The sequence below is a fragment of the Rattus norvegicus genome, chromosome 7 (genome assembly GCF_036323735.1).
Source record: "Rattus norvegicus strain BN/NHsdMcwi chromosome 7, GRCr8, whole genome shotgun sequence".
In the NCBI taxonomy this organism is placed as follows: Eukaryota; Metazoa; Chordata; class Mammalia; order Rodentia; family Muridae; genus Rattus; species Rattus norvegicus.
In genome coordinates, this window is record NC_086025.1 from 122,047,555 (window position 1) to 122,059,907 (window position 12,353).

Sequence of the window (12,353 nt, forward strand, 5' to 3'; positions counted from 1 at the left end):
GAGAGGCAACCAATCAGAACCAAGCTTCTGGGCATGCCTCCCACCAACCCATAATTGGGCGGAGGTAAACTTCCGGTCGGGGTGAGCGGGCTTCCGGCGACGCGGCGAATGGCCTCTTTCAGGGCCGCGTTCGGGGCCTCGCTCGCGGTTGCCCGAACCCGGCCACAGTGTGTCGGCCTCGAGCTTCAGTCGTCCGCGCCCTGGTCCGCCTGGGCTGCTGCCATGGAGCCCACGCCGCGTTGGCTGGCGAGGCTGCGCTTCGACAACCGTGCCCTGCGTGCGCTGCCGGTAGAGACGCCACCGCCCGGGCCGGAGGACTCCTTGTCCACCCCGCGTCCGGTGCCGGGAGCCTGCTTCAGCCGTGCACGGCCGGCCCCGCTGCGGCAGCCACGTCTAGTGGCGCTGTCAGAGCCCGCACTGGCGCTGCTGGGGCTCGAGGTCAGCGAGGAGGCGGAGGTCGAGGCCGAAGCTGCGCTCTTCTTCAGCGGCAATGCGCTGCTGCCGGGCACCGAGCCCGCCGCGCACTGCTACTGTGGACACCAGTTCGGTCAGTTCGCTGGGCAGTTGGGCGACGGTGCCGCCATGTACCTGGGCGAGGTGTGCACAGCGGCCGGCGAGCGCTGGGAGCTGCAGCTCAAAGGCGCCGGCCCCACGGCCTTCTCCAGGTGCGGAAGTCCCGGGAGTTCCCAAGCGATATACCCTTCTGCGCGCGTGGGGAAAAGGAAAGGTGCTCAGTGGCGTTTTTGCCCTTGTTGGGGCAGCTGAACGCCCAGAAAAGCTCCGTGAAGGGATTAGGACCTAGGCGGAGCGTCTTTGCAAAGGATTTTGTGGAGGAAGGCAAAGAAGCAGGCAGGAAGTGCCGGTTGGCAAGATGGAGAAAACACGAAGTTAGGGCCTGGGCTTACTTTCTAGCTGACACTCAGAGAGATCTCCATCTACCAGTTCTGTCAGGTGGAGGGGAACACACTTCTAATGGCTCTCCGTTGTGTTTTCCTAAACACACCGCGGACTTTGGAGCCAGTTCCAGGAACGATACTGTTTGCTGAACATCTTGCCCAGAGACTGGTTTTTCAGAAGCAATGTGTTCAACTGGTGTCCAGGCCTATTTTCTGGAACCATACTTAAGCAGTATGCTTCCTCAACTTGCCCAACCTCTAGAAGACCCTTTTTATGCACCGTCTAGGGACTCGGGACACAATCTGTTCCCGTACCCACCTTCTCTGTGACCATTCTCCCAAGCCTGCCAGGCGTGTGTGTGTGTGTGTGTGTGTGTGTGTGTGTGTGTGTGTGTAGTTCTCAGGTTCCAGTGGGGAGTATCACAAGTGTCTAAGACGGCCCTGGATCCAAAACCATACAGGCCCAAAGGAACAACCTTCCTCTTCCTCATCCTCAATTTTTTGTACATTGGTGTTTTGTCTGCATTTGTGAGAGAGTTGGATCCCCTGGAACAGGAATTACAATTGTGAGCTGCCATGTGGGTGCTGGGAATTGAACCTGGGTCCTATAAAAGAGTAGCCAGTGCTCTTAGCCACTGAGCCATTTCTCTAGCCCCAAGGAACTCTTTTTTTTTTTTAATTTATATATATATATATATATATATATATATATATGTGTGTGTGTGTGTGTGTGTGTGTGTGTGTGTGTGTGTGTGTATATGTATGTATGTAAGTACACTGTGGCTGTCTTCAGACACAGCAAAAGAGGGCATCGGATCCCATTACAGATGGTTGTGAGCCATCATGTGGCTACTGGGAATTGAACTCAGGACCTCTGGAAGAGGAGTCAGTGCTGAGCCATCTGTCCAGCCCAAGCAACTTAACTAAGTCCTGCCACCCAGGTACAGACAGCACTTAGGGGACTCTGTTTTACACTACATGATTTATATTGTTTAGATGCTGGTTAGATGACTAAAAAACAGTACGTTTGGCTTCTCATCCTTCTGCTAGCCACTAACATGCCAACCATGACATGTTGCCGCCAAGCTGTCTTCATTTCTCAGAATAGTTCTTCTTTATCTTCCCACCCCCGAGCCAAACTTATGGTCTTATCTGGCACCCTGCTGCTCACCTGGACCAACCTTCTCAGAGGCTCTTGGAAAGGAGCAGATGCCATACATTCCAGAGCTCATTTTGTGAGCAGCCTTAAACTTGCATTTTGATAATTTATGTTCACCAGTTACCAAAGGAAAAGAAAAAAATCCTTATTAGGATAATTTGTTATTGAAAGGCTTTCTTATATTTAAATATCTTGGTGCTAAGAATCAAATCCAGAGTCTCATTTGTCCTAGGCTACTACTGAACCACATATCCAGCAGTGAAAGGTGCTTTTTTAAAAATGTCATATGCATCAGTGATTTGCCTGCATGTGTGTGTGTGAAGATGTCTGTTCCCTGGAACTGGAGTTACAGTTGTGAGCTGCTGTGTGGGTGCTGGGAATTGAACCCGAGTCCTATTACACACAGCAGTGCTCTTGACCGATGGGCCATCTTCTCCAGCCCAAACAGTGCTTTTTATAATTCTTGAGTTATTCTTAGTTGATCAGCTAAAATGTGTGCTTGAAGTCAGGGATCCCTTTGACCCTTGCTTAGGTCTCATCCTTGCGTGTATGTCAGGGTCTCTCATCTCAACACTGTGCCAAGATTTGAGGCTGGGGTTGGAGGTGGTTGTAGAGCCCTGAGATGGGTAAGTGGATTCTGCTCTTAACGAGACTCCAGCCAGGTTAGCATAGACTATGTTGTGCTGTTTTCGAGACAGGGGCTTTCTACATAGCCCTGGCTGTCCTTGAACTTGCCATGTAGGCCTTGAACTTACAGAGATCCATCTACCTCTGCCTCCCAAGTGCTGGAATTAAGCACACATGCCTCCACACCAAGCTTGGTCTTAAACTTTTGATCTTTCTGTCTTCCATGTACTGGGATTACCAGGCTGTATGTAAGCAGCGTGCTCCATGAGTTCGGTCAGTTCCAGGCAAGGTCCTCTATCGGTTCGGGTACCTAAGACATTATTACTCCTGCAAGGAGGAGCTATGGATACAGCCTGGCCAGGTAGCCACTGTGCTGGGCATCCAATGTTATACCATATTCTGCTAAAAACAAAACAGGTCCAGTGCATAGGAAGAATTCAAATACAAAAACTACCCATAAAATGTAGATTTCTTTTGGGGATTTAGCTCAGTGGTAGAGCGCTTGCCTAGCAAGCACAAGGCCCTGAGTTCAGTCCCCAGCTCCGGAAAAAAAAAAAAAAAAAGAAAAGAAAAGAAAAGAAAAGAAAAAATGTAGATTTCTTGCTTTATCTTGTTCTCTAGGTCCCTGTGACTGGTGGCTCAGACCTTACTGAGTCTACCAGCCAGACATAGGCATGTGGTCATGTAATTTTGTTTCCTTTAGGGTTGTGACACGTGCAGCATGTCCAGGAACTGCTTGTCACAGCACTACCCACTGTGTTCCCCTTTGGGTTTGAACAGCCTGTGTGCTCTGAGAACCGACGGTGTCTCCTTACTGCAGATAGTGCTGGTGGGCATGCTGCATTAATTGCTATAGGAATTTTGTACAACACCTGTGAGGACAAAACTGCAGCCTTAAGGGAGTGAGGGTAGGGGGGACTTGAGGAGGGACAGGGAAAGTGTCTCTTCACCTGGCCTTAGTCATGTGATGGATACACCAAAGCTCTTGGGAAACTTGGTACAGAATAACCTCTTCCTGACCAGCCCCTTGGCCTGTGTTTGGTTTCAGACAAGCTGATGGTCGCAAAGTCCTGCGGTCAAGCATCCGTGAGTTCCTGTGCAGCGAAGCCATGTTTCACCTGGGGATCCCCACCACGAGGGCCGGGGCCTGCGTTACGTCTGAGTCTACAGTGATGCGAGACGTGTTCTATGATGGTAATCCAAAATATGAAAAGTGCACGGTTGTGTTGCGTATAGCTCCCACTTTCATAAGGTAATGCTGGGGGCCATGAGGCCTGTCTACATGCACTTGCTCACAGATCAGACAAGGTCCATGCTTGTGCAGTCAGAATGTTGAGCCAGCTCCTAAACAAGCAGCAGCACCTGGCTGTGATCAGGAGTTAGCCCCAGATGCCTCCTAATGCCCCTTGACTAAGAACTACCTAGAATTTCCAAAAGGAAATGGCTTCATTAGTGTCACCATAAGTGGGCTCCTGTAGCCTTTTTCTTAATCATGCAGTGACTAGCTCATTAGCCTGGTCCTTTCTGCACGCTCCTTCCTGTCTTGTCATCACCTTAGCTTAGTGTCTAGCCCTGCAGGGGCTGTGTGAACAAGGAGGTGGCTGGTGTGACCCTAGGAGTCCCCATCCTGTGCACCCAGGCTAGTCTGCCATCAGGTACTCACCACTCACACCACACATGGCCAGCAAGAATGGAAAGGGGTCAAAAATGGTAACTGCTGCACTGTAGAGGCCCTTTCCCCTGACCCAGGTGACTTTAGAGGTCATCGGGTGCCTTTGTACAGCATCGATAGCACCACTGCCCTCTGCCCTCTGATGATTGCCAGCATCAACCCAGTTACAGTTTTTAAAATATGTCAGCTGGATGTGGTGGTGCACACCTTTAGTCCCAGCACTCGGGAGGCAGAGGCAGGTGGATTTCTGAATTTGAGGCCAGCCTGGTCTACAGAGTGAGTTCAAGAACAGCCAGGGCTACAGAGAAACCCTGTCTCAAAAGAAAAGGCTCCATTCATGACTGATGTCCCTTGTGGGATGGCCAACTTGCTGGGACACTGACACTTGTACATACTTCCTGTGGTAGAGCCAGCCTTGGTTGTCCTCACAATGTGTGGAGTATACACAATCCTGTGTGGAGTTGGAGCTGGCAGAGTAGACAATCATGGTGGTTTCTTGGCCTGATGACTCTCCCAACATCTGGAAACTGGAGGCTGACAGTTGGCCAAATTGAATCCTGTCTGTCACTCAGATCTGGCAATGCTCTCCCATTCTCTGGCCTACAGTCTTGTGGCCATGGTGATTTTCTTTTCCTCACAAGGTGTGGTCCATTGAACACTGGGGTCTTTCCTGCAGATTCGGCTCCTTTGAAATTTTTAAGCCTCCTGATGAGCTCACAGGGCGTGCAGGCCCTAGTGTAGGACGAAATGATATCCGAGTGCAGATGCTTGACTATGTCATCAGCTCTTTCTACCCTGAAATCCAGGCTGCCCACACCTGCGACACAGACAACATACAGAGGAACGCTGCCTTTTTCAGAGAGGTAGGCAGAGGTTCCCCACTGGCCATGGGTTGAGTTCGCCTTGCAAATATAATCACGATGACCAGGGACAAAGGGTTTTATCAGGTGTCCCTGAACTTTTCTGTTCCTTGTTCCTACATCCAGGGCCCATGATCTCCCACAGCCGCATGACCTGGGCAGCCTGGAGGTACTTAGGGGCTTTGTTGTTTTCAGACAGTTTTACTTAGTAGCATTGGAACTTCTATATGTAGACCAGGCTGGCTTCAGACTCAAAGATCTACCTGCCTCTGCCTCCTGAGTGTTGGAATTAAAGGTGTGTGTCACTAAGACACCGCGGTGCTGAGTGGGCTAGTCTTAGAAGGAAGGATACACAGACAGAAGCACTGTTGAATGTGGGTCAGTGACCTTAACCCAGCATACTCACCTGCTATCTCAACTTGGGGGGAAAAGAGCTGTGGACTTCCCCAGCAAGAGCTAGCCCTGTTTCTGTGTGGCTTGTATTCTAATACACGTGACTGCTGCTGGTCAGCAGACTATCCCAAGCACATGTCCATGCGGTTGCACATGGGTCCACACCAGGTTACTCCTATTTCCCACCTCTGGCCCCAGGGGCTGAAGATGTGGTGTGACAGCAGCCACGGAGCAGGAGGAACTGAGGCTGAGCTCTATGCTCGCACACAGAAACAGATGGGTGATCTGGTCAGCATACACCATCCCTGTAAGCTTCTGCTTTACAACTATACTACCTGGTCCCTGGGAGCTCCTATGCTCCTTATGAGGTGAGGCACAAAAGGCCACTTGCTTGGGCAGTGGGAGCTGTGATTCAGTTCTGTACTTGGGACTCCTGTTCTCCAGGCTACACTGGGACCTTATGTTCAGGGGCTGTCTCTGGTTGGGTCACTGGATGAGCAGTTGTTGGCATTACCCTGTATCTCCCAGGATGGAGATAGACTAGCAGGTCTTAGGAAATATCATTCTGGACCAGGCTGCCTAACAGTGTGATGTTCCCCCAATATTGTTATCAGGTCTTCTTCCTGGGACTTAAGTCTGTGTTGCTGGTTTTTATGGCTTACCCAAAATTAGTAGTGTTGAAAAGAATAGTGGTAGAAATGGGACTTAAGCCCATATAAACCAACTCACCCAAAACATATTCTGAAACACTGAGTGGTGAAGGGATCTCAGAGGGCCCTGCACTGAGGACCACTTACAGAAAGTCCACTGGAATCCAGGAGGTGCACTGGGGTGTTCTGGCCTGAGTAAGGGCAGGTGGGCAGCAGCTCTGCTCTGCTCTAGGTGACAAGGCGAACAGCACGGATGGTGGCTGAATGGCAGTGTGTCGGCTTTTGCCATGGAGTGCTCAACACTGACAACATGAGCATCGTGGGCCTCACGATCGACTATGGACCCTTTGGCTTCCTGGATAGGTAATGCCCCCAGGGTTGGAAGTGATGAACCTTCTGCTTGTTGGCCACCTAGGAACTGGTCCCTGTGAGGGACAAATAACCAACAGCAGGGGGTCATGGGTATGGGAGAGGAACAGGGAAAAGTGGGGTCTGTGTGGTGCTTGTGTCTCTTTTTAATGTTTTCTTCTCAGCAGCGTCTGGTCAGCCAACCCTACAAGCAGAAATCAAGTTTGTTTTGGAACTTATCATGTAATCCGGGCTGGTCTTGAACTTGTGATCCACTTGCCCCAAGCTCCCTGATTTGATAGGTTTATAGGAGCACGCTATCATACTTTGCCTCCCGGAGTATTTTGAACAAAAAAGTGACCTTTTAGCAAGTTAGAACAAGTCCCTCCCCTGCCAGGCTCTAAATGGATTAAAGAAGTGGGGTGGGGTGATGGCATGGAGGAGAGAGGACTCTACCTGGCCTAAGGCAGTCTGGGTCTCAAGCAGTTTCCTCCCTGGCCTCAAGGCAGAACTGTTATGTAGGCAAAAGCCACTCTAAAACACAGCGACGGTGTTGCCACAGGGGAGGTCACCAGCCCTCCTGCAGCCTGCTTTCTCTACTCATCCTCTGATAGCACTTCTTTGTGTGGCAGGTATGACCCTGACCATGTGTGTAACGCCTCTGACAATGCTGGGCGCTACACATACAGTAAGCAGCCACAGGTGTGCAGGTGGAACCTGCAGAAACTAGCTGAAGCCCTGGAGCCTGAGCTGCCGCTTGTGCTAGCTGAGGCCATTCTCAAAGAGGAGTTTGACACAGAGTTCCAAAGGCACTATCTACAGAAGATGCGTAAGAAGCTGGGCCTTGTTCGCGTGGAGAAGGAAGATGAGACACTTGTGGCCAAACTTCTAGAGACTATGCATCAGACTGGTAAGCCACAGAACCCTGTCACTGTGGGAAAAGACTTAGTGTTCCCCCTGTCATTTCTAGGTGTATAACTCAGTGGCACTGAAGGCAGTCCCAGTTCCCCAATTGAAATTCTGACTGCTCTAAATACTCTCCATCTACCTCCCCCAGTGCCACCATTCTGATTTCTGTGACTCTGACCACTCTAGGAACCTCAGTAGAGAAACTCCATAGGATTCATGTGTGACTGGCTTATTTCACTACCCAGAGGATTCCTAGGTCCTTCCATGTTGTAACATGTGTCTGAATTTAACTCTTTTAATACTGACTATCTAGTTCATAGTAGCCCCTCAGGGTTTTTAACTCTTACCTACAGTGCTACTTTGAACTGTGCACAGTTACAGTCTGGTTTGAGCCCTGCTTTCAGTCCTTACAGCACAGAGTTAACAGGATTACTAGGTCATTTTCCAGCTTCCCTCTGACCGCTCTGGATTCAGCACTGTATTGAGTAAAGTAGCTAACATGAGAATCCGTGCATGGTTTGTTCCTGGAGACAATATAGCCCAGGCTGGCCTTGAACTTGTGCTCTTCCTCCTGAAGGCTGGGATTACATGCCCAGCTTGGTTTTTGCCTGTGTTAGCATGACTGCCTCAGCCGCTTCCTCATGAGGTAGGGTCTCCAGGTGGCTCTGGTTGTTCTAGAACTCAGCATACACCAAACTGGCACTGAGCTCAGAGATCGGCCTGCTGCTAGCATTAAGGGCACGAACTATACTGCCGGAGCCGCTTTAGATCCTGTTTGCATGGATGTTTTTCTCTCTTCATTTCCCACACTCAGATCTAAAGCAGGCCTTTCAGAGACAGCAGTAAGGCTGAATCACAGATTTTTTTCCACCTGTCAACCTGCTTCTCCATTGCTGGTGGACAGAATCCATTTACAGCAGTCACAATTCCTGACAAGTCTGCTTTTTGTAAGCTGTTTGGTTTGGTTTTATTTTTTTGTTTTTCAAGACCAGGCTGGCCTTGAAATTCAAAGATCCAGCTGCCCCTGCTGCCCAAGTACTAAAGGGGAGTACCACCACCGCTAAGAATGAGGCTGGGCTGTAGTGACACACTTCTTTAATCCCAGCTCTTGGGAGGCAGGAGCAAATACATCTCTGTAAGGTCAAGGCCATCCTGGTGTACAAAGCAGGCCAACCAGGGCTACCCAAAGAAACCCTGTCTTATAACAACCAAAAGAAAAGAAAAAGTCATTGTGTACACACTACAGTATACATTGTAGAGCTATAGGGGCAGAAGGACAACTTGCAAAGAACTCAGTTTTCATGATGTGTGTCTTGGAGATGAAGCCTGGGCCAGTACATGTGGCATCAAGCACCACACCCATCACGCAAACTCACCCGCCCTCGTTTGCGTTCCCTCCTATATACTTACTGCTCAGGAGGTGCACTGAGGATGGTTGCCAAGTCAAGCTAGTAAGAGCCACAGTGTATCACAGATGTGTCCAGAGGCCCTGGGCAGGCACTGTGACCAAGGGTCCAGTGTCAGTCCGTTTTCCAGGTGACCTACAAGGACCATCTAGGGGATGGGTGGGAGGAGTAGGGGCCAGCACGTGCCCCTGGTGCCTGAGCAGCTCACTTTTTAGGCGCTGACTTCACTAACACCTTCTGTGTTCTGAGCTCCTTCCCGGCTGAACCGTCAGACACAGCAGAGTTCCTGACCCAGCTGACCTCCCAGTGTGCCTCTCTGGAAGAGCTAAAGCTTGCCTTCAGACCCCAGATGGATCCCCGGTAAGTACATCCTCACAGTTGGTTTTCAGAAGGGGAGCAGCAGGGAGATTGGAGACTGCCAGTCAGAGTGCTCCCCAAGTGCACCTGGGGCCCTTGGCAGCTACTCCCTTCCTGGGCATGAAATGCAGTAAGGTCACATTTCTACAGCATTGAGGACCAGGACACTAACAAAAAGAAAGCAGGGCATAGGTGGACTGGAATGGAGATGGAAGCAGACAGTGCCTTCCCACACTCACTATAGCCTACAGGGTGTGCACACTATGTCCAGTGTGCTGCATTCATCTAAGAAGGGATATGGGAAATGATGGCTTACAGGCTTTCAAATAACAACCCAGAGGCTGGTTATGAAAAAGGAATTTAGTAGGGAATGGAGCAGTAACCATCAAGAGGAACTGGCACTTGAGATTTGTAGAAACATACCTAGGAGAGATGGTCCCCTGACCTAACTAATTTCCGGGTAGGTGTGTAGGAATTTGGGAAGTTGCCTCAGCACCTGAGTCATGTGCTGCCCCTAGCTGAGGCACTTCCCCGGCCACCCCTCCCTGCAGGCAGCTCTCTATGATGCTGATGCTGGCACAGTCGAACCCACAGCTCTTTGCACTCATTGGCACTCAAGCAAATGTCACAAAGGAGCTGGAACGTGTGGAGCATCAGTCACGGCTGGAACAGCTGAGCCCCTCTGAACTGCAGAGCAAGAACAGAGACCACTGGGAAACCTGGCTACAGGAATACAGGTAGGCAGCCCTCAGGGTCATCTGTACTGGCTTCTTGATACAATGGCCATCTTACAAGGTGGCTGCAGATGGCCCCGAATTGGGGGCATGGCACATGCTGTTCTTTGGAAAAATTTGATTCCAGAGAGCGTCTGGACAAGGAGAAGGAGGGTGTCGGAGACATTGCTGCCTGGCAGGCAGAACGTGTACGCATCATGCATGCCAACAACCCCAAGTACGTCCTAAGGAACTATATTGCACAGAAAGCCATTGAAGCTGCAGAAAATGGAGACTTTTCAGAGGCAAGCGCACACCTGTGCCTATTACCCTTCCTGTCATGGACATGCCATTAAATACGCTCCTCACCGAGTTTTCTCACCTATCCTCTAGGTGCGACGTGTCCTGAAGCTGCTAGAGTCTCCTTACCACAGTGAAGAGGAGGCCACAGGCCCTGAGGCAGTGGCGAGGACCACTGACGAGCAGTCTTCCTACAGTAGCAGGCCTCCACTCTGGGCAGCAGAACTCTGCGTAACATGATCCTCATAAAGGCCTCGGTGGCTCCACATGTCTGGAGTCTCCCGAGGCCTCCCCAGTGCTGCTGAGCTGCTGAGACCACTGGGATGCCTGTCCTCACGGTCTCTCCATGACGGCAGAGGTCTCCAGTCAAAACCTGACCCATCTCTGTCTGATACTACCTTAGCAGTACTGCCCTGGTCTAGCATTCAAGATGCCCCCAGCACACAGTGCTTCATGCTAGGATATCAGTCCCATGTTTAAGTAATGCAAACAGGCCTAAGTAAGCCTTGTGACCTGCTTGTGCATCTTGCCCAAAGGGCAGGGGCTGGGCCTCACACCTGTTGAATCTCCCAGGGCTCTAAATAAAGCAGCTTCCTCAGGTCTATCTCTGTCCACTGCCATGGTCCTGTCTGTCCTCAGGAGTCCTGGTAGTAGTTGTTGAAGTTGATCCGAAGCAAAAAGTCTTCCAGGTGGGGCTGATAGCCTCTGTTCACCAGCTTGGTCACTACTGGAGAGGCATTCAACTCTCAGGCTCCTGCCTGCCCTGTGCCTGGCCACCCCAGCAGCCCAGCCCAAAAGGAGGGCTTACCTTTGAAGAGGAAGTGGGAGTAGTACTTGAAGGTGCTGTAGGACTGCTGCATGAGTGGGAAGTTGGGGTGCTCGGCACCACGGGGGCCGGTAGCCGGGCCCCAGTTCTGAGAGATGAGCTGGCTTCGGAACTTGAGCACCAGGCTGAAGATGCTATGGATGATGTTCATGACGGGTGCTGCCTTCTCGGTCAGTAGGCCCCTAGGGAAGGGTAGAGCTGCTGGTGGCCTGCCCAGTCTGACCATGACACACCCAAGTCCAGGTGCCTGCCTGCCTGCCTGACTCACCTGAAAACAGCCCTGTGTAGGTACTCGGCATGGGCCCGCTGAATCTCCTCCAGGTCGCCCACCACAGCTAGACGGGCTCTGAACTCACACCAGCTGACGTGCAGGATCTGGTTAGCAATGTAGCCCTGGATGACTTTCACAAAATGCTGCATCTCATGCTTAAACAGCTGCAGCTGTCGGAACTGCACTGAGCCAGCTGTGTGGCTCACTAGGGCTAGGGAAGAACAAAGAGCTTAAGCTGCAGCCTGAAGCCACATATATAGGTAGGATTCACCACATATATAGGTAGGATTCACCACATATATAGGTAGGATTCACCACATATATAGGTAGGATTCACCACATATATAGGTAGGATTCACCACATATATAGGTAGGATTCACCACATATATAGGTAGGATTCACCACATATATAGGTAGGATTCACCACATATATAGGTAGGATTCACTTGGCCAGGCCAGGCCTCACCTGTGCGCTTGAGGTGGAAGCAGATGTCTTTGAGTGTCCACATCATGAGCTTCAACTGCAACAGGAAGGAGAAGATCCCACTGTACTTGTTCAGGCAGCTCTCGGTGATAACAATGTTGAGGGGCCAGTCGACCTGTTCAGGAAGCCCTACTTAGTATATACAACTTTAGGATACACCTCCCCTATACACCCATGGCAGGACACTGCTGACCTTGTACCTGAGCTCCAGGCAGCTCAGCACATCTGGGGCATTAGGGGCAAACACCTCAGGCAGGTACTTGAGGGCAAAAGACAGGTTGGTAGCATGTGGGGTGTCCCCGTGGAGGCTATACTGCAGTGCCTTGCTCAGGATGCTGTTAAGGACCAGTGGGTTGAGCAGCTCTCCAGGCGTCTGCCCAGCCCCTAGCTAAAGAAGTCAAAAGAAAATGTTTCAAAGAGTCCCAGGTTTGGGCCCTGCCCCTCCCTACTTGTCCAGCAACCCATGTTCTGCCTGAGCAGC

The 12,353-nt window shown here is 50.9% G+C and overlaps 2 protein-coding genes across 3 annotated transcripts in view; one reads left to right on the forward strand and one right to left on the reverse strand.

The window, feature by feature from the left end:
• Selenoo (selenoprotein O) lies at positions 1-10,894 on the forward strand. The gene is made up of 9 exons (NM_001085485.1): positions 1-665; positions 3,731-3,934; positions 5,031-5,217; positions 6,490-6,620; positions 7,238-7,515; positions 9,136-9,280; positions 9,829-10,014; positions 10,139-10,295; positions 10,384-10,894. Exons 1-9 carry the CDS (start codon positions 109-111, stop codon positions 10,537-10,539), a joined length of 2,001 nt encoding a protein of 666 aa, NP_001078954.1. The 5' UTR covers positions 1-108; the 3' UTR covers positions 10,540-10,894.
• Positions 9,774-12,353, reverse strand: part of Tubgcp6 (tubulin gamma complex component 6) — a 21,312-nt gene continuing 18,732 nt past the window's right edge. Inside the window, exons 21-25 of one of the 2 annotated variants that reach the window (NM_001108748.2) lie at positions 12,066-12,260; positions 11,855-11,987; positions 11,385-11,598; positions 11,099-11,298; positions 9,774-11,017 (exon numbers count right to left, since the gene is read on the reverse strand). In NM_001108748.2, coding sequence (NP_001102218.2) covers positions 10,926-11,017; positions 11,099-11,298; positions 11,385-11,598; positions 11,855-11,987; positions 12,066-12,260 — 834 coding nt within the window. In that variant the 3' untranslated portion in view covers positions 9,774-10,925. Of the gene's footprint in view, positions 11,018-11,098; positions 11,299-11,384; positions 11,599-11,854; positions 11,988-12,065; positions 12,261-12,353 lie in introns of those variants that run through there. The other variant, XR_005486684.2, reaches the window with a different exon arrangement.